The sequence below is a fragment of the Schistocerca gregaria genome, chromosome 7, assembly GCF_023897955.1.
Source record: "Schistocerca gregaria isolate iqSchGreg1 chromosome 7, iqSchGreg1.2, whole genome shotgun sequence".
NCBI lineage: Eukaryota > Metazoa > Arthropoda > Insecta > Orthoptera > Acrididae > Schistocerca > Schistocerca gregaria.
This window is the reverse complement of record NC_064926.1, coordinates 330117862-330137062: the sequence shown is the minus strand read 5'-3', so window position 1 is coordinate 330137062 and position 19201 is coordinate 330117862. Positions and strand designations below refer to the sequence as shown.

General features: G+C 42.1%; 1 protein-coding gene across 1 annotated transcript in view; it reads right to left on the bottom strand.

The window, feature by feature from the left end:
- The window catches only part of LOC126281824 (lipase 3-like), a 71587-nt gene that overhangs the window by 15902 nt on the left and 36484 nt on the right, over positions 1–19201 (bottom strand). The window contains exons 3-4 of the mRNA XM_049981052.1: positions 16772–16886; positions 7221–7467 (exon numbers count right to left, since the gene is read on the bottom strand). Of these exons, the coding sequence (XP_049837009.1) occupies positions 7221–7467; positions 16772–16886 (362 nt within the window). The remainder of the gene's footprint in view (positions 1–7220; positions 7468–16771; positions 16887–19201) is intronic.

Sequence of the window (19201 nt, the reverse complement as noted above, 5' to 3'; positions counted from 1 at the left end):
AGCTCTTCCTCCGTTTCGGCTAGCACAGTCATATCACCAGGGTCCTTATTGGTTTTTATTGTTTCTTCTCCCATTACAAATGCTTTTGAAGTTTCCAAGGTCTTTATTAATTAGCTTCTCAGCATATAAACAATCCAGGCACATTAATGTTGCCAAGGCCTATGTTCGATGTCAACGTGCAATAACCGTTCATAGACAGGTGGCAGCACTAGCAAGTCTGCGGACGTGGGAAACAGTGCAGTCGTTTTTGTAAAAGGAAAATGGAGCGATTTATCTGACGTCCAAATGGGCATGATCATTGGCTTCCGGGACAAGGGTGGAAGCATTTCCGAGACGGCTAAGTTTGTAAGCTGTTCGCCTGATGCCATGGTTAAAGTATACTGTGCATTGCAAGAGACAGTGCTATCTAATGGCGACGCCGGGTATACTACGGTGCACTAAGAGCCATAGAAGACAGGGATAGATGATGGCTATGGAGATGTGTACGGGCTAATAGACGTGCAACTGTTGAGCAACTGTCTGCCCAGGTGAACCAAGGGGCTACCAACAGTGTCACCTCAACGACTGACCAGTGAACAGTGATGTGTATGGGCCTCTGCAGCAGGCACGTAGTTCATGCACCCATACTAACTGATGTTAATCGGGGACGGAGGCTGGAATTTGCAAGCAACTTGACGTCTACTGGGTGGTGACAGGTAGTCTTTCGAGGTGAATCACGTCTTATACTCCCGCAGACAGATGACTGTTGGTGTGTACAGCCCTGTAAGAGTCGCCTGTGGGTGTCATGTCAGAGAAGGAAGCTTTATGGTCTGGGGAATGTTTACGTGGGGATCAGTGCGTGATCTCGTCATTCTGGAAGCCCCAATAGATCAATAAAAGTATGCATCTATCCTTGGGGACAATGTTCACTTCTACATGCATTTTGTTTTTTCCTTGACACAATGGCATTTAAACAGCAGAACAATGCATTATGCCACACAGTTCGCAATGTACGTACATGGTTCAAACAGCACCGGAATGAATTTACCATACTCTCCTGACCGCCAAACTCGGCCCATTTAAACCTAATCGAGGATCTGTGGGACCACCTCTGCTGGGCCGTTCTTGCAATGGATCTTCAGCCAAGAAACCTACTGTGTGTGAAATGTGTTGCGAATAGACTTAGTAGTAAAGACGTAATCAAGAAGTAATACATTAAAACGTCATGCATGATGCGGCAGTTATTCACGTTGTAAGCGTTTACGATGTCATGCAGCAATATGTGATGTAAGATGATACATTTTTCTAGGTGCATTCAGCAGCATAAGTGAATTCCTGTTTGCGAAATATGTTACGAATAGAGTTAGTTGCAAAGAAGTAATAAGTTAAAACGTCATATGATGCCACCGTTTTTCAAGTATCTCAGTATTTGTCGTCGTATCTCCTAAACGATGAATCGTACAATGATATATTTTTGTAGTTACGTTTAGCAACATATGAGGGTACAGCATGCGAAAGTGGTTGCGAACAGAATTAGTAGCATCATAGCAATAAAATGTAACTGTTTTACGTTACGCTTCAGTTTTTCAAGCTTCTTAGTATTTAACGTCATATCTTCTGAACTATGTGTCGCATAATGATATAGTTTTGTAGATAGATGTAGCGGCAGATCTGGATACTGTCTGTGAGAAATGTCCCGAATAGAGTTAGTAGCAACAATATAATAAATTTAAATGTCTTGTGTGATACAGTAGTTCTTCGTACAGCTCGCTGTTAATGGCGTCATATATCATAAGTGTCGTACAATGATGTAATTTTTCTAGTACATTCAGTGGTATATGTGAATAATGTCTACAAAACGTATCATGAATACAGTTAGCAGTAAAGAAGTAATACATTAAAACATCATGCTTCATGTGACAGTTTTACAGCATGGACAGCAAACAAGTAGCAAGTGATAAATTTGTTTTCTTTCATCATTTTGTGGGAGCATTCAGCGAGGAAAAGCTTCTTAAACGTTTGAAGTTATGTGTAAACTTTTGTTGCAAGCCTCTAAGTGCTCCCATTCTCAAATACTGGACGACTAAAGTATGCGTCTTTGCATAACGTGGACTACACTACTTTTTCACCCCCACTCCTACGCCTTTGATAAGTGGGTGGTTCATACCGTCTGAAAAGTATCATTGTGAGGGTAACTGATGTGTGTACCGAATTGGCTGAAATTGGACCAGTGATTTAGGAGGAGATGAGGAACATACACACACACATTAGATAGGCCTACATATATAAATACATCCATTTTTTAAATTCGTATGGATATTGGTCTCGTGATTTTCGTCACATTCTTGTTAATCCTCTAAGACTATTTCTTCACGGTTAGCCATAGAATCACTTATTTATCTTTCTATCACATTTTTCTTACTGGGGGTCTTTCCCTTCCTGCCTTGCCTTCCTCAACTTCCCGCGGTTTGGCGGCTCCATCTGTGGACTGACGATTGTTGTCGGATTTGTTGTACGGTCAGCTCGTGAATGTATTTCTTTTCCTAGCTGGAATGTTCTCCACAGATGATCATGACGTAAGACAATCCATGTTGTGGGCATGGACTCACGTAAGCAACGGAAGAATGTTATACGTTATAGCTAGTAGTTTCTACAACTTCTTCCCTTTCTTGATTCCCTCAGATTCCGTGCCACTCTATAGGCTGAAAGTAAACTGAGAAATTGGGAGCTGATCTGCTCATAAATATAAACACTATTACTGAAACGCTTTTTGGTGTCTGTATGAGTGCGTATGTTTTATGCTCTCCTGTCGTCCATATGATCTGTGTTTGAGAGACGGTACAAAGTTTAGTAAGGGCGCACGACTATCAGCCTTAGAACACTCAACTATTTCGCTACCATTGAGAATATGTGTTCCTCGATAACACATCAGAGAACCCGTAGGAATTTGCTGCGTGTTGTTGCTATGTATCAGTGTACCAGTAGTAAAGTGAAGGCTGATAATGATTTGCAGAATTCTTATAACAATTTCATGCGCCTGTAGGTTATGCCGTCTTCGAATTTTTTTGTTTATCCTCTTCTCTGCGCCGTATTGTCGCATCGAATCAGTTTAAAACTGTAAATAGGCAACCCATTGAACAAATTTGCAGAGCAAGATGCTGTCGTACCTTCTCAGACAAAATGTGTCAATGAATTGCGCGCGCATATTGATGTTTGTCATGTAACAAATGGTGATCACACTGAGCACCTGCAATATGAGTTACAAACTTGTAGAACTGCTAAGTCCATTAATGTGTATCTGTTTTCTGTATGTCTTGTAGTTTTTATACAGCCACCTTTTGAAACCCAGAGGTATTTACGAAAAATAACGTATTTCTCAACCCTCTCTGTGTTGGAAAACGAAACGGTGGGAATTATTTTTTTCATATTCTTACTTCTGACTAGAGATTTAATTAAAATAACCACACATCATTGTCTTTCACTCCAAAAACTTTCTATTCTATCACGCTATACGAATGACCTAGTGGATAATGTCGGAAGCTCTATGAGCATGTTCGTAGATGATGCTGTTATACTCTGAGAAGTCACAACAATAGAGAGCTATAGCGAATGCAAGAAGAGCTACAGAGAACCGATGTTTGGTGTAGGGACTGGCAGTTGACTTTCAGTGTAAACGAATGTAATATATCCCCATAAATAGGCGGAACGACCCGTTATTGTTTGATTAGACAATAGCTGAACAATCACTGAAAGCAGTCAGATCCACTGAACACGTGGGAGTGTGCATATGGATCATTTGAACATTTGAACTTATGAAAAATAATCGTAAGGAAGGTTTTATTGGACAGTTTTTCCAAAACTACTCCGTAAACTTATTAAGAAAGCATTATTCAGATGAGGATACCCAATCCATTTAAACTATTATCGCTGCATGACAGTACCCACCCAATTAAACCTAACACCAATGATTGCAGATCTATGTAGCACTATTTTCCTTTAATTTTGTAAGTGAGAGGTCGTTATAGTGCTTTTCTGCCACTTGGGATGGCTTGTTCGTTGTGAGAATACACAAGAACTCCAACGGGAGCCTGGCACGCAGAAATAAAAATTTTTCTGCTGAAAGGCAGGATTCAGTTAGGTTCATGAGAGGAACCAGGTGCTGTTTCTTTGGACAGGGGCGAGGACCCCGGACGATCACCGTGTGCGTGGCAGACCAAGGCTGTCCAGCACGTTGTAAACTTTCATTGTGGCAGGAGCTTAAGGAATGCCTTTTAGAAAAGATAAGGTATGTGAAGGGATGAGAAAAACACGAGGCACTCAGCTTGGGACATAGTTGTTGGGGACCGGAGGAAGCTGCAAGTGTAGATGTTTAAATTTTGGAAGGAGACCCATGGCTGCCTCACGACAATTAATTTCGTAGTGGTGTTCGAGACTAGCAAGTGCGGACTTGAAGCGAAAAACACTTGTACTGGGAGAGAAATTCTGTCTACTGCCCCACTCTAAGAGAGAACTGAGCAGTATTGGGTAACCACTGCAGTTTCGTTAGGTGAACGGATGTACTTGTCAGAAACTTTTCATAGGTCGGAACTCGGAAAGTATACTGCTTTTGGCTAGCAAGATTCCGGTGCTGGCAGAAGCAGCTACAATTTGTGGAGGAGAGGAGAAAGTTACATCGTCTTAGGGCACGATACAGTACATCTCTTCGTCCTAGACCTTCAGGAAGAGGTGGTTACACTTTGGTACTGCAGAGGGAGATGTCTTCGCTTTAGAGCTGATGACAGATGTCGCACCTCAACATTCAGTTGAAAACCACAATTTTAGCAATCGTCTGCACCTGAGTGTCAGCAGAGTGGTAAGCATGGGCCACATCTCTTTACTTCTCGATGAGGGAAGCTATTTGTTTCATGTCAGAGTTTTATTTTTCTTAATTATTCCTGCCAGCTAGCTGCACTGAATTTTCACTTAGGCGAAAGAAGTGATGCTTCTAAGTACTTTTCTGGGTCTTTGTATTAGGCTATCAACTTATTCAGCAATCATTGGCGATTTCCGTGGACACAGATTTTGCATCAGTTTTATCTGAAATCCACCCATGGTCTTTCGTACATGTTTCTGCATCGTTGTTCGATTTTGTAATTATTTGTATTGTTTATTCATTGGCTAGAAACTCAGTAATGCATCTAGCAATAAATACTATTTTTATAGTGACCTTTAATTTCATTTAGTAGTTTTATGAAAACATTTATGAGTTGGGGTACTCAGCTTTGATGTTTAATTGGGAAATCCCTGTGTAATTCAGATATTTAATTACTTACCCGTTGTGCGACTTCGCTTTTATATTTCATATGATCTCATGTTCACTGTGTAGGTCTCCGGTTCATATCTCGTACAATTTCAGGAGTATGATAAATGTTCAACCGACACCTCACGAAGGTTGAAGCCAGAATGTGATTCGCTCGAGGCTTTGCGACAAAAGGGGTGATTTACAAAACCCTTGTTGGAGTGCTACTTGAGTACTGGTCCTCGGCCTGGGACCACATTCAACTCTTGGAGGAAACGGAAAAGATACACAGAAGAGCAGAGTGTTTCGTCAGAGGTTTGTTCAGCAAGCCCGAAAGCGTCAGGATATACTCATATAGCTCCAGTGAAAGACATTGCAGGAGAAGCGTTGTGCGTCAGAATGTGATGAAAAGGTCACGAAGGTAAAATCAGAAGGATTAAAGCTTACACGGCGGCTTACAATTAATATTTTTATCGCGTACCATTCGTGAATGGAATGGGAAAAGGTGGGAGGGAGTGTCAGTGATGCATTAAGTACCCTCTGCCTCACATCATAAGGTGGCATGCAGTGTATAATTATGGACGTAGATATAGATGCGGGGTGAAACGATGCGCTGTACGCTACTGGGTAAGTGTCTAACTCAGCTGACTATGAGTGTAGTATTCATGCACAAAACAATAAACTGTGAAATTTAACGATCTGGTCGAATGTGGCCCTGCTGGCATCAGTGCATGCAGCACAACTTTTGTGCACTGGCTGTCGTTCAGTTTTTAAGAGTCCTAGCACAACACTTATGACACGAATAATGACGTTTATTCTTACGACACAGTGCTATGTTTATTTATTGCCATTTCCTGTTTTCTTTATCTTTCTACCTGGTCCTAGTGATTAAGGCAGATTATGAGATCCCTGCCAATCGTAAAGATCGGCTCTTCCCAGCAATACCCCAGGAAACGGGGATTGGAACACGGGATCCCAAACTGGAAATATTTGGTAAGGTATTTCCAGTTGTGGCATTTGTCTTCAGGAAAACTTCTCAAAAACCTCAGTTGGGACTGAAGGATTGGAGATGTTCTTCATTCTTATTTGGCGCAACGTATCGAAATATTTAACGTATGGAAATCCATTATTATCATGGACGCGGCAAGCAGCGATGATGTAAGTAAGGAAAATGCGCCACCACAGCCGCATCATTACAGAAATTTTTTTCAAACGACTAGTTTTGGCACAACACTTACGCAATCTTCAGGTCCACTATAAACCAAAAGAGTATTTTCATTCCTTGGTCCATGTATCGTAAAACCCATCAAATTGGCCAAGGAATGAAAGCGTTCCGCCGTTTGAAATAAATTTCTTTGATGATACGACTGTAGTGTGCCTTTTCTCTAAAAATATTTAAGGGTAGTTATGCATTCGTATCTGCTAGTGTGTCCTGCACAGCAAAGCTCCTTGGTATACTTAGAGAGGAATAAATGCACGCGTGAGACAGCATGTGGTCTCAGTGATCGATAAATTACTGATACGTGACTGTAGTATGACGCAACACAGCGACAGTGAAACGGAATGTTTTCTTTTGTGTTGGCATTGTATCTTTCCCCATCACTTAAGTTTTCTTGATTTTCATTTAGATAGATGTCTGATTTTTGTCTTTTAGTGCTTGGAATTAGGGAGCTTCACTCAGCCTCGAGATGCCAATTGAGGAGCTACTCGACCGAATAGTAGCGGCTTCGGTCAAGAATACCATCATGACGACCGGGAGAGCGGTGTGCTGACCCCAGGCCCCTCCTTTCCGCATTCTCCAACGAGGATGACACGGCGATCGGATGGTCCCTGTAGGCCACTTGTGGCCTGAAGACGGAGTGCTTAGGGAACTTAAGGATAATAACTAATAATAATAACTTGTAGGAAAAGATCTACCAATACTCGGTAGTGTTCTATTCAGATTGAGAGAAGGATGACTCACCTCCAGTTGGTCGACAAACAGCGATATGAACTGCAGCAACGGACTCGTCATGTGGTTCATGTAGGCGACTGGCGCCAGGCTGAACATGACGCGGATCTTCTCGTTGTACTCTGGGTGCAGGGAGGCCATCACGTAGAAGGAGGTGGTGCCTTGCGAGTGGCCGGCGTAGAATATGTCCGACTGGCCCGTCTCAGCTAGGACGTAGTCGATCATCGCTGGCAGATCGTAGTCGCCCATCTCGTGCCAGCTGCATCACAAAGGAGCCAGTGCAGAGTGTATACACGACTATATAAGAGCATTACTTGCCAGTGTAACAGCGCCACCACGGAGACGACATGTAAGTGGTGTGTGAAACTTTTTCATTCTCTTCCAGAGTTGACACTAAAGCCAAAAGAATTTTGTTGTTGTTATACCGGCATATGTTGGGCAGAAATGCAGATCAGGTGCCAATTTCATCTAGAGAATAAGTCGCATTTATCACTTATTCATCTCTGAGTGTTTGTTAATGCGAAAACTGCGTAGTTCCATTGTGGCTTGGTGCTCACCTTAGACGGGTTGGGCAAAAATAAGGAAACACCAGAACACAACGCATTACCATATCCAATACGATGTAGGAAAACCGTTGGATTTCGAAACAACTTCCAGTCTTATCGGAGTGGTAAACACGGTTCCCTCATGGATCTTCTAACATTCTTCCTGCAAAATAGTGGCCAGTTCAGGAAACGAAGATGTTAGGTCGATAGCGATCACGCTGTACGACTAATATCCGATGTCGAAGTATTGGTAAATAGTTGGAAAGAACAAGAAGACGTATAAAGGATGAGAACTGTAGAGAATTGAAGTCCCGACGTAGCGGGGGTGTCCAAAAATGTGAAAACTTCAAAAACACAACATATTATCAAGCGTAATACGGTGTGGGAAAACCAACGGTATTCAAAACAGCTTATAGTCATCTCGGAATGGATAAATACAGGTCCTGCACTGTGTTTATGGGAATCTTGTATCATTCTTCGTGCAAGATAGGGGCCAGTCCAAGTAACGATGACGTAGATGAACAGTGATCACGGACCCTTCTCTCCGAAGTAGACCACAAAGGCTCAATAATGTTAGGATCTGGCGGCTGTGACACTTCATCGTGGTGATCACAAAACCAATCCTAGACGATCGGAGCTGTGTGAACAGGAGCACTCTCGACTTCGAACACAGCATCATCTTCGGAGAACAAACACTGTACTACGGGATGGACCTGATCAGCCATAATGATCACATACTCCTTGGCAGTAACGCGACATTGCAGAGTAACAATGGAGATCATGGAATACCACGATATGGTTTCCCAAATCATCACCGAACTCCAGTCATGCTCATTCCTGGGACATAGACTCTACCAGAAGCTGGAAAGAGTGTGAAACAACATTCGACCAAATGAGGTTCTTCTATTGCCCTACAGTCCTCGTTTCATGGTTTCGGTACCACATTTTCTTGGTACGGGCTTTGCATCAGTGATGAGATGTTTTGGAATTCTATGTCTTCATGCTAATACCTGCTTATGGAGCTCCTTTCGTTACTGCGGTTTCAGTTCTGCAGTGACTTCCGCAATGTTGTCCACTTGTTTTTCGTCACAGTCCTCTTCAATGACCGTCTGTTACGAACACTCAAGACTCAGTTACTTCCGTGTTGTGACTTCACGAATGACGTTTCTCTGCTTTCCTTGTATGCGGTTTGTAACATACTAGTTACAAAAGTACCCACTCTATGCACACCAACAATTTGCCCACCTTCGAATTCACTTAGCTTCAACGTAATGCATTCAAAAGTACATAAAACACTGTTTCACCAACTGCGACGTAGTCGCGTATACAAAGAGTGATCCAATAGTGTCAAATGTTTTTTATTCCAGTCTTTGGTCACAATATCAATTCTTAAGACGATGACCGGTATCAGTCCGTAATGACCATCCTCAGATCTACAATATACAAATTTATACACCCAGTGAGCAGTGTATTTTTCAACATAATACAGCAATACGTATCAGAATATATACTATCATACAACCAGAGAAATGTACAGATAAAATATGATAAAACGTACCTTTTTTACACCATGTCCTGAAGTGACATATAAATATAATCAGCACAGCATCGTCACATAGATCTGAAATAAGCTATAGAATAGGTCACAGCGTTCTACGCTCTACAGTCTGGGATCGCGCGACCGCTACGGTCGCAGGTTCGAATCCTGCCTCGCGCATGGATGTGTGTGATGTCCTTAGGTTAGTTAGGTTTGAGTAGTTCTAAGTTCTAGGGAACTGATGACCCATAGAGCCATTTGAACCATTTTTTAGGCCACATCGCCCACAGAGTCATTATTGCAACTGGTTACTGAAGTGGAGTAGCTACCAGAAATCTGTTTGCCTACATCCTCCCTAGATGTCGCTAGTGTGCTCTTAGATGTAGTCATCATTTATGCAAAAAAAAAAAAAAAAAAAAAAAAAATAATCTGGTAAAACACACATTAGGTAAAATACATGTAGCACACTTTTAAAATTGATAACTATCATTGAAACCAATTGTGATACCGTGGGAGACTTATCACGTTGTATGTGAAGTGGTTATGTTCTTGCGATCGGTGCGCGCCTACATAACATCCTGGCGGCGGAACCAACAGAGGGCGCTGATCTTTGATCTGTCCTTTTTTTCAGCTGTCATATACACATTTTATCTTTCACAGGTAGTTTATAGGTTGCTACAGGCAATGTATTACGTATATTAATTGTTGACCGTAAATTCACCAACAAAAAGGGTCGGTCCTATTCTCTTCATATACTTCCTTTTAATATCTTATATGAGTAACTGTATTCGTATTGTAATGTATCACAATTGGTTTCTATGACAGTTATCAATTTTAACAGTCTGCTACATGTGTTTTATCTAATGTGTTTTTATCAGATTATGTTTTTTGCGTAAATGTTGACTACATCTAAGCCCACAGTAGCGACATCGAGGGAGGATGTAGGCAAACAGATTTCTGGTAGCTACTGTACTTCAGTAGCCAGTTGCAATAATGACTGTGTGGACGATGTGGCCTATTCTACATCCTATTTTAAATCTATGTGACGATGCTGTGCTGATTATATTTATATGTTTTGACGATGCCATTATGGCCTTATCACTTTAGGATATGATGTAAAAAAGGTACCTTTGACCATACTTTTATCTGTTCATTTCTCTGGTTGTATGATAGTATATGTTGTGATACGTATTGCTGTATTATGTTGAAAAATACCCTGCTCACTGGGTGTATAAATTTGTATATTGTAGATCTGAGGATGGTCGTTACGGACTGAAACCGGTCATAGTCTAAAGAGTTGATATTGTGATCAAAGACTGGAATAAAAAACATCTGACACTGTTCTGACGACGACTGACACTTGCAGAGTATTAACAACATTGCACAGCTGCCGTTCGTGGTTAAATACAACAGGGCGACGTGCAGGGTTGGCTAGCACCTGCATTTTGTTCAAGCAAGCGTTTCTCTTTATATTCACATTTTTGTCCAACCCGCTCATTCCCAGTATGACTGGCTGAGTAAGCTCTCAGGTCGAAGGAAGACAATGACATACGACCTCCAATAGTCATGCACAGTGCTGTTTAAACTAACAATCGCTCAACAAATGATTATCGGTATTGATACTCGACTGAAATAAATGACTAGCTACAACTTACCAGTAGTTGCTGCATCTCTCGAAGAAAATTCATTGCTCTGAAATGTCTATAGCCAAAATAAATTCTAAGTTCAGGAAGATTTACGAGGAGCCGACTCCTAAATTTTCAACAGCTAAGAAGGCTTATTTAAAACGTGGACATACACTCCTGGAAATTGAAATAAGAACACCGTGAATTCATTGTCCCAGGAAGGGGAAACTTTATTGACACATTCCTGGGGTCAGATACATCACATGATCACACTGACAGAACCACAGGCACATAGACACAGGCAACAGAGCATGCACAATGTCGGCACTAGTACAGTGTATATCCACCTTTCGCAGCAGTGCAGGCTGCTATTCTCCCATGGAGACGATCGTAGAGATGCTGGATGTAGTCCTATGGAACGGATTGCCATGCCATTTCCACCTGGCGCCTCAGTTGGACCAGCGTTCGTGCTGGACGTGCAGACCGCGTGAGACGACGCTTCATCCAGTCCCAAACATGCTCAATGGGGGACAGATCCGGAGATCTTGCTGGCCAGGGTAGTTGACTTACACCTTCTAGAGCACGTTGGGTGGCACGGGATACATGCGGACGTGCATTGTCCTGTTGGAACAGCAAGTTCCCTTGCCGGTCTAGGAATGGTAGAACGATGGGTTAGATGACGGTTTGGATGTACCGTGCACTATTCAGTGTCCCTCGACGATCACCAGAGGTGTACGGCCAGTGTAGGAGATCGCTCCCCACACCATGATGCCGGGTGTTGGCCCTGTGTGCCTCGGTCGTATGCAGTCCTGATTGTGGCGCTCACCTGCACGGCGCCAAACACGCATACGACCATCATTGGCACCAAGGCAGAAGCGACTCATCGCTGAAGACGACACGTCTCCATTCGTCCCTCCATTCACGCCTGTCGTGACACCACTGGAGGCGGGCTGCACAATGTTGGGGCGTGAGCGGAAGACGGCCTAACGGTGTGCGGGACCGTAGCCCAGCTTCATGGAGACGGTTGCGAATGGTCCTCGCCGATACCCCAGGGGCAACAGTGTCCCTAATTTGGTGGGAAGTGGCGGTGCGGTCCCCTAAGGCACTGCGTAGGATCCTACGGTCTTGGCGTGCATCCGTGCGTCGCTGCGGTCCGGTCCCAGGTCGACGGGCACGTGCACCTTCCGCCGACCACTGGCGACAACATCGATGTACTGTGGAGACCTCATTCCCCACGTGTTGAGCAATTCGGCGGTACGTCCACCCGGCCTCCCGGATGCCCACTATACGCCCTCGCTCAAAGTCCGTCAATTGCACATACGGTTCACGTCCACGCTGTCGCGGCATGCTACCAGTGTTAAAGACTGCGATGGAGCTCCGTATGCCACGGCAAACTGGCTGACACTGACGGCGGCGGTGCACAAATGCTGCGCAGCTAGCGCCATTCGACGGCCAATACCGCGGTTCCTGGTGTGTCCGCTGTGCCGTGCGTGTGATCATTGCTTGTGCAGCCCTCTCGCAGTGTCCGGAGCAAGTATGGTGGGTCTGACACACCGGTGTCAATGTGTTGTTTTTTTCATTTCCAGGAGTGTATTTGCCTTGAAGACGATTCAAAGAAGACGTCCCAAAATAACGAGAAGCTGCAAAATATTACGTTGATTAAATTCGGAAAGCCGTGAGGGATTAGCCGAGCGGTCTCGGGCGCTGCAGTCATGGACTGTGCAGCTGGTTCCGGCAGAGGTTCGAGTCCTCCCTCGGACGTGGGTGTGTGTGTTTCTCCTTAGAATAATTTAGGTTAACTATTGTGTAAGCTTAGGGACTGATGACCTTCGCAGTTAAGTCCCATAAGATTTCTCACACATTTTTTGAAATTCGGAAGTGAATTTCAGAATTTTGTCCGACATAAAAGTACGACAACTGATTCTGCGCTCTAATCTGTTCGAGAAACCAACAAGTAATCCAAACAGTGGGAGAACTCCGGTGCGTTTCTACGAGCGAGGCGAAGTCGCGGTCGTGTGCTGGCAACATTACCTTCAGTGTTCTCCGAGGAGAAAAAGTAATTCTTCCTATTGATTACATATACAAGAAACTTAAAAAAAGGTGACTGGTGAGTACTCAGGAAGTCTTTTAAACCAGTTGGATTATGAAAGAACGTGAGAAATGCCTTGATTTTAAAAGAAAAAAAGTATCGAGACATCACTTTTTTTTCGAAAATTGCTGCTTTGGCAATGGGAAAACGAAGTGGTATGAAGTACGAATTGTTCTAAATATCTGTTCTGTTCGCTACATTTGGGGCCTTCTAACTTCCACGTGCTAAGAAGGTAGGAAGATCAGTGTTCACCAAACCGTCAAGGGGGAGGTGATTAGAGGCGGAAGACAAGACTGGATTGGGGAAGGATGTGGCAGGAAATTGGCCCTCAGATGAATTATTCTGGCATTTGTCTTAAGCGATTTAGAGAAATCTTATAAAACTTAAATCTGGATGGCCGCATTCCTCACGAATACGATTTCAGTGTCTTAGCACTGCCCAAACTCTCTCTGTCATTGACATGTCTTGTCACATCTACAGAAATTTGTGATTGGAAATCGTTTTGTGTTCATTAGATACAGAATGTCAGATGTAGGTCAATATACCTACTGGAAAATATTTGGATGAAATGTATTGGCAAAAGTAGATTTCATCGAAAAAAGCATGTTTTTGACTTCAAAACAAGGTATATCATTACAAAACAGAAAATTTTTTAGTTATGTAGGAAGGCGAAAGTTTTATGAAACTGAACTGAAAAATCAAGTAGATGCGAATGGAATAAAATAAATTATATTAGTCGTAGTCAGAAAACCATGACATGCTTTCAGAATGAAATTTTCACTCTGCAGCGGAGTGTGCGCTGATGTGAAACTTACTGGCAGACTCGTAAAATTGAGTGCGTGACCGAGCCTCGAACTCGTGACCTTTGCCTTTCGTGGGAAAGTGATCTGCCAGGAGCGCTTCTTTGAAGTTTGGAAGATGGAGACGAGGTTCTGGCACAATTTAAAGCTGTGAGGACGAGTCGCGAGTCGTGCTTAGTAGTTCCGGTGGTAGAGCACTTGCTCACGAAAGGCAGATGTCCCGAGTACGAGTCTCGGTTCGGCATACATTTTTAATCTGCCAGGAAGTTTCATGTCATGCTTCCTTGTCACTGATTCTGAATTACCGTAAAAACTTAATTGTGGCAATAAGAAGTGTGGACGTCTGGAAATCAGAGTTACAAGTAAAAATGCAGTGGAAGCTGCATTTGTTGTAGTGTCTAGTGAGAAAATCTCCTCCGTGATTATCACTGGAATCGTTCCGGTACACTCAGGACAGCAAGAAGTGGGACTATCCAGGAAACGATTTAGAGTTCTTCACCTGACTACGGAACGAGATTTCATCCAACACCTGATTTGGAGGACGAGAAGAAGTAATAGGCTTTTGGAATAAGATTTTGATATGAAGCCTATTGCCATAGTAGATGAAGAGTGCTTATTTGTGGACTTGTGGAAACACCAGATTGTCATAGCATTCCAGGGAACAGAAATCTTGGGAGGTGAGATTATTTCCTTCAGCAGTTGTTTTGTAGAAACAAGATTTTTGTCTCCATCAGCCTCTTAATTTGTCAGTCGAAATTTGTCTGTGGCAGCGGTCATTCGCACACGGATTTACAATAAGTAGCTACATTTATGAAAACTGCCAAAGCCTGCCATTGTTGCAATGGAAAGACGTTTTCTTGCACTAATTTGTTCATGAAGTTTCTACAGTGACTCTCATCTGCAGAACATGTTCATTCACGAACTTAGGTTACATTATGCTACAGGAAACGCATGTATACCCTATTATGAAGAACGGAATGGAGCAAAAAATGTATTTTGATATCTAAATGTGGGATTAGCTCTGAAATCCACCAAGAAAAATGAAAAGCTATAGTGCCTTTGGTATTTTTTAAGGTTTACCGCCAGATCCTAAAAAGAACACAATGTTCAGCAATCCGTTAGATCGCCATCGTAACATGAGCCAAATTGTTCATCGAGGTTCAACAACACAGGATTATCTCAAGATGCAGGTCAATTATTGCCTGAAGTAAAACAACAAAAATGTTTAAAACAGAAACCGGACGCGGATAATAAAGCTATTTGTTGAAAAACTAAGGGCTTTTGGGAGCGACAGGTTCGTCATCACAAGGCTGTTTACGTTTATTTTCACTGAATCACGCTGCGCTGAAAAACTTCAGCTCTTACTGGTTGTGGTGAAACTTTTTTGAAGTGTTTGCGACCTACAAAAAGAACCGATATTAGAAAAGCGACAGTTTTACTTGTTATCGAAATCTGACCTGATGATGAGCTAAAACAATAAAAACATCTTTACAAGATAACTACAGAGGACATTTTCTGTTATTTACGCCAGTTTATGATACTGTTGTCTGACTTTGAAAACCTTGATATTCTGTGCATTAAATGCAAAACTGAACATTTTCATGAAATTCGGGGCTCAAACGCTGCAGGGCATTACACATAAGTATGAATACATCGGTCACGTGCCTAATTGTACACAAAATACAACTACGGCGGGAAACAAACACTAAATAATTCCTATCAGACATGTTACAGTGTGAGTATAAATATTACGACAGAAAAGCCTTAATATTTCAATATATGAAATATATTTGGGCAACTATTAATTATAACTAAAATAAACAAACGACGAAAAACTCATAGTCATGGTAGTAGCCACATGTCATCTGTTTTGTGGAAAAGCTGCACGATATTGTATTGTATGAGATTCCCTATAGTAGCCAATTTTTCATAATCACGAACACTACAATGTTGAGAACTAAGACGTGAGAGAGATTCTGCAAAACCGACAGAAATGCTGATTTACGAGGGCTGTTGGAAAGTAAGGTCCGATTGGTCGCGAAACGAAAACCACAGTGAAAATAAAAAACTTTTTATTCGCAACAGTTAGCCACACCTTCCAACTACCTTTTTAATTAGTCACCTCTCCGACTTAGACATTTGTCGTGGCGTTGTACAGACGTTACAGTACCCTCGTTATAGAAAGCAGCTGCCTGCGCTTTCCGCCAATCTTCTAAACTGGTCTGCCTTTCGTTGTTTGTGCCAAAATGTTGTCTTTGCAGCCAGCGGTTCACGTGAGGAGAGATGAACAACGGAGGGAACTAATTAAGGGCTGCATTGTGGATGAACAAAGAGTTCCCATCGGAAATGCTACATGAGCGTCTCTATTGCCCCTGCAGAATGCGGCTGAAAATTGTCTTGAAGAAAGAAACGCAAAACATTTATATTATGTGGGCTATATACCTTCAAACGAAATCTCTCACCAGATCCACATACTTGGCGGGAGACACTGTTGTTTTAGGCATTTCTACGTGATCGCTTTGCGCTCTGACCTAAAGCGAGCGACGTAAAACTATCGACAGTTACGCTAAAAACACTGTCCAATACATCTGTGCAAAGTTCCATCGGATTTTCACAGTGGATACCATTTCGTTCCCAATCGGACCTTACTTTCCAAATACGCCTCGTACAAACAGAAAATCAGTAGAGTTAGACTGCTAAATGCATTGTATGGGTCATTTGTTTCAATGGCACTATGCTTCGATCAATAAGATATATCATTCAAATTAATAGTAATTTTTTTCTTCAAGAGCTAAACTTTCTTGGCAAGATAAAATGTGAAACCTCCCAGTGAATTCAGTCACTTTCAGTATGGATTACTTACTGATTATGTTGACGAGCTATAGCTAGACGAGACGCTGCCACGCTTACTGTCGGTGCTGCTGTTTGGATCGCATAGAAAATGGAGTGAATGCTGCTACGACTCACCTGAACTGCCAGAAGCTGGCGTCGTCAGGGTTAATGGTCGTGTGGTTCCTGGAGTAGACGTTTCCCCGAGAATTTCCCATCCACACGTCGAAGCCAGCATCAGCCAGCACGTACGCTGCGGGAGTAGACAAATGTGTTCTAGACAGTGAGCTTGCTACTACTACATGTTTGTAAGACTGTGATCTGAGAGATGCACATCTGCTTTTGCTCATAGTACTCCGACAGTAAGATTATAAAGCATTTATGAGACAGTCTGTAACATTATACTTGTGCCAATGTAAACCGCAATGTAATGTTAGAGTAGATTATACACTGATGAAATTGCTATAGCTAAATGAGCCTAGTACTTAACATAACGTACACGACACATACAGGTGAATCCAGAAGGGCGAACATCTCACGAAATTACTGCACTAAACCAGTGTAGTATAGCGAGTCATTAATATTTTATTGATGATGGTTATGGCAGTGATTTTATATCTGGTTTTATTATTGAAGTTTATGGTGGAGTTATGTTAGTGTTGCTGCTAATATGGATATGGTAGTGGAGTTATTAGAGGGAACGTTGGTGCTGGTGATGGGATCGGTGCTTGTTGTGATGTTTTGGTGGTAATGTTGGTGGTGATTCTGGTGTTGGAGGTTTGTTGATATTGATGAAGGGTTGATGGTGAAGGTGGTGCTGTTGATGGCGATTGTGCTAATATAGTTGGTATTAGTGGATTTGATGGTGGTGGTGGTGCACGTGTGAATGTGTATAGAACAAGCTTCTAGTACAGCTGTTGACCTTCCTGTTCTGCACAAACAAGATAGAACTCATCATTCCACTTTTTTACATGTTATTTGCAGCATAGTTTTTTATGACCAGGCCGAGTGTTAATTACAGTCTTTTACGCCTGCGTTTCTGATTTTCAGAGCTCGTAACTGAGCCTTAATGGTTTGTGTTGATACTTATAGAACTAAAGTTGCCCTTATCTGCCTCAACAAAACTGTGTCTAAATCATCTCTTGCAGTTTGATTAGAACACGGCTGTGGCAAAGTAAACTTCTGCATGGGTGCCAGTACGTTCCACTCTTCGAATATTATAGCATTTCTCCGGAAGAGTCGTCCACTTCTCGCTGGTGTTATGGATGCTTGTCGCTCACATTTTTACCAAATGGACCACTGTAACAGTTCTGAGGCTTCGACACACTTTATGTAAATCTGTTATGGAGGTATTGTAACAGGCATGGAATACATCGCCACAAAGATTCTTACGACTAAGGTAAGAGTGCAGCTGCAACGTCAACAATATTAAGTAAAGATCTGACTAGGCTGTGGAGGCTGAGCAAATGTTCCTAGATTCACAGAAAAGCAGACGTAGAAAGACAGTATACGGAAGGTCTCGTTAACAGAATTATAGAGAGGAACCGTGAAAACAAAGTACGACATCAAAATGTAAGAAACCAGGGAAAAACAATAAAAGATTTACGTTAAGAATCATTTTATTCGAAGGAATACAAACTATGACAGTTTCACGTCGTTTTTAACGTCTGATAGAAATAGTGCTGTACATACAAACATAAAAATAAATATAAAACGAAAGTTTAGTTGAAGATGTAAGTTAATATTTCGCCCATGGAGGACTGCATCATGAGGACTACACTGTTGATAAATGGAAACAAAACTGTTTCATGGGTCAATCATTTATTTTTATCACTATGCGTTTCCGTTGTTCACACGATCATATTCAACTGAAGAACTGTTTGGTTACATAGCTGGTGTTAGTGGACAGCACATACACCTTTCCACAGCAGCAGACGAAGGGCAATACAGGTTATGTCGCTTCTATTGCTAACGATAAAAGAGGGTTTTTAGAAAAGCTGCCTTTAAACTTTAAACAAGCATGAATCTGTGACGAAATTACGATTACAGGGGCATTACGGTCGTAGAAAGTCTGCTTACTGGTGCTTATTGTATGTCCTCTCCACTGTACCTTGTGTTTACATAGTCATTTTAAAGATGTCGTACATTTACAGATATGCTTCATTACATTGGATACAAAGATAAGCAAGCTGATGTGCAACGTGTGCAACATCTCTGAAGTGACACTGTAAACATAACATACAGTGGAGAGGACTTACAAAAAGTATCAGTACGCAGTCTTTTTTATGACTCTACTGCCCCTGTAACTACAATTTGGTATCACAAATTCATGTTTTGAACTTAAAATATTCCCTCCTAAAAAAATATCCACAGCAAAAGACGTAAAATTACTTACGTTATCCGTGGTCTTCTGATGTGTAGAGGCGTTTGCGCTCTTTACTAACACCAGCTATGTAACTAAGCAATTCTCTGCTTGAAAGGTAATGGTATGAATCACCGAAAAGAGTAATGGTAAATAAGTAAGTGAGTGACGCAGAAAAACGTGAGTACTATGCTTCACTTCCAAGG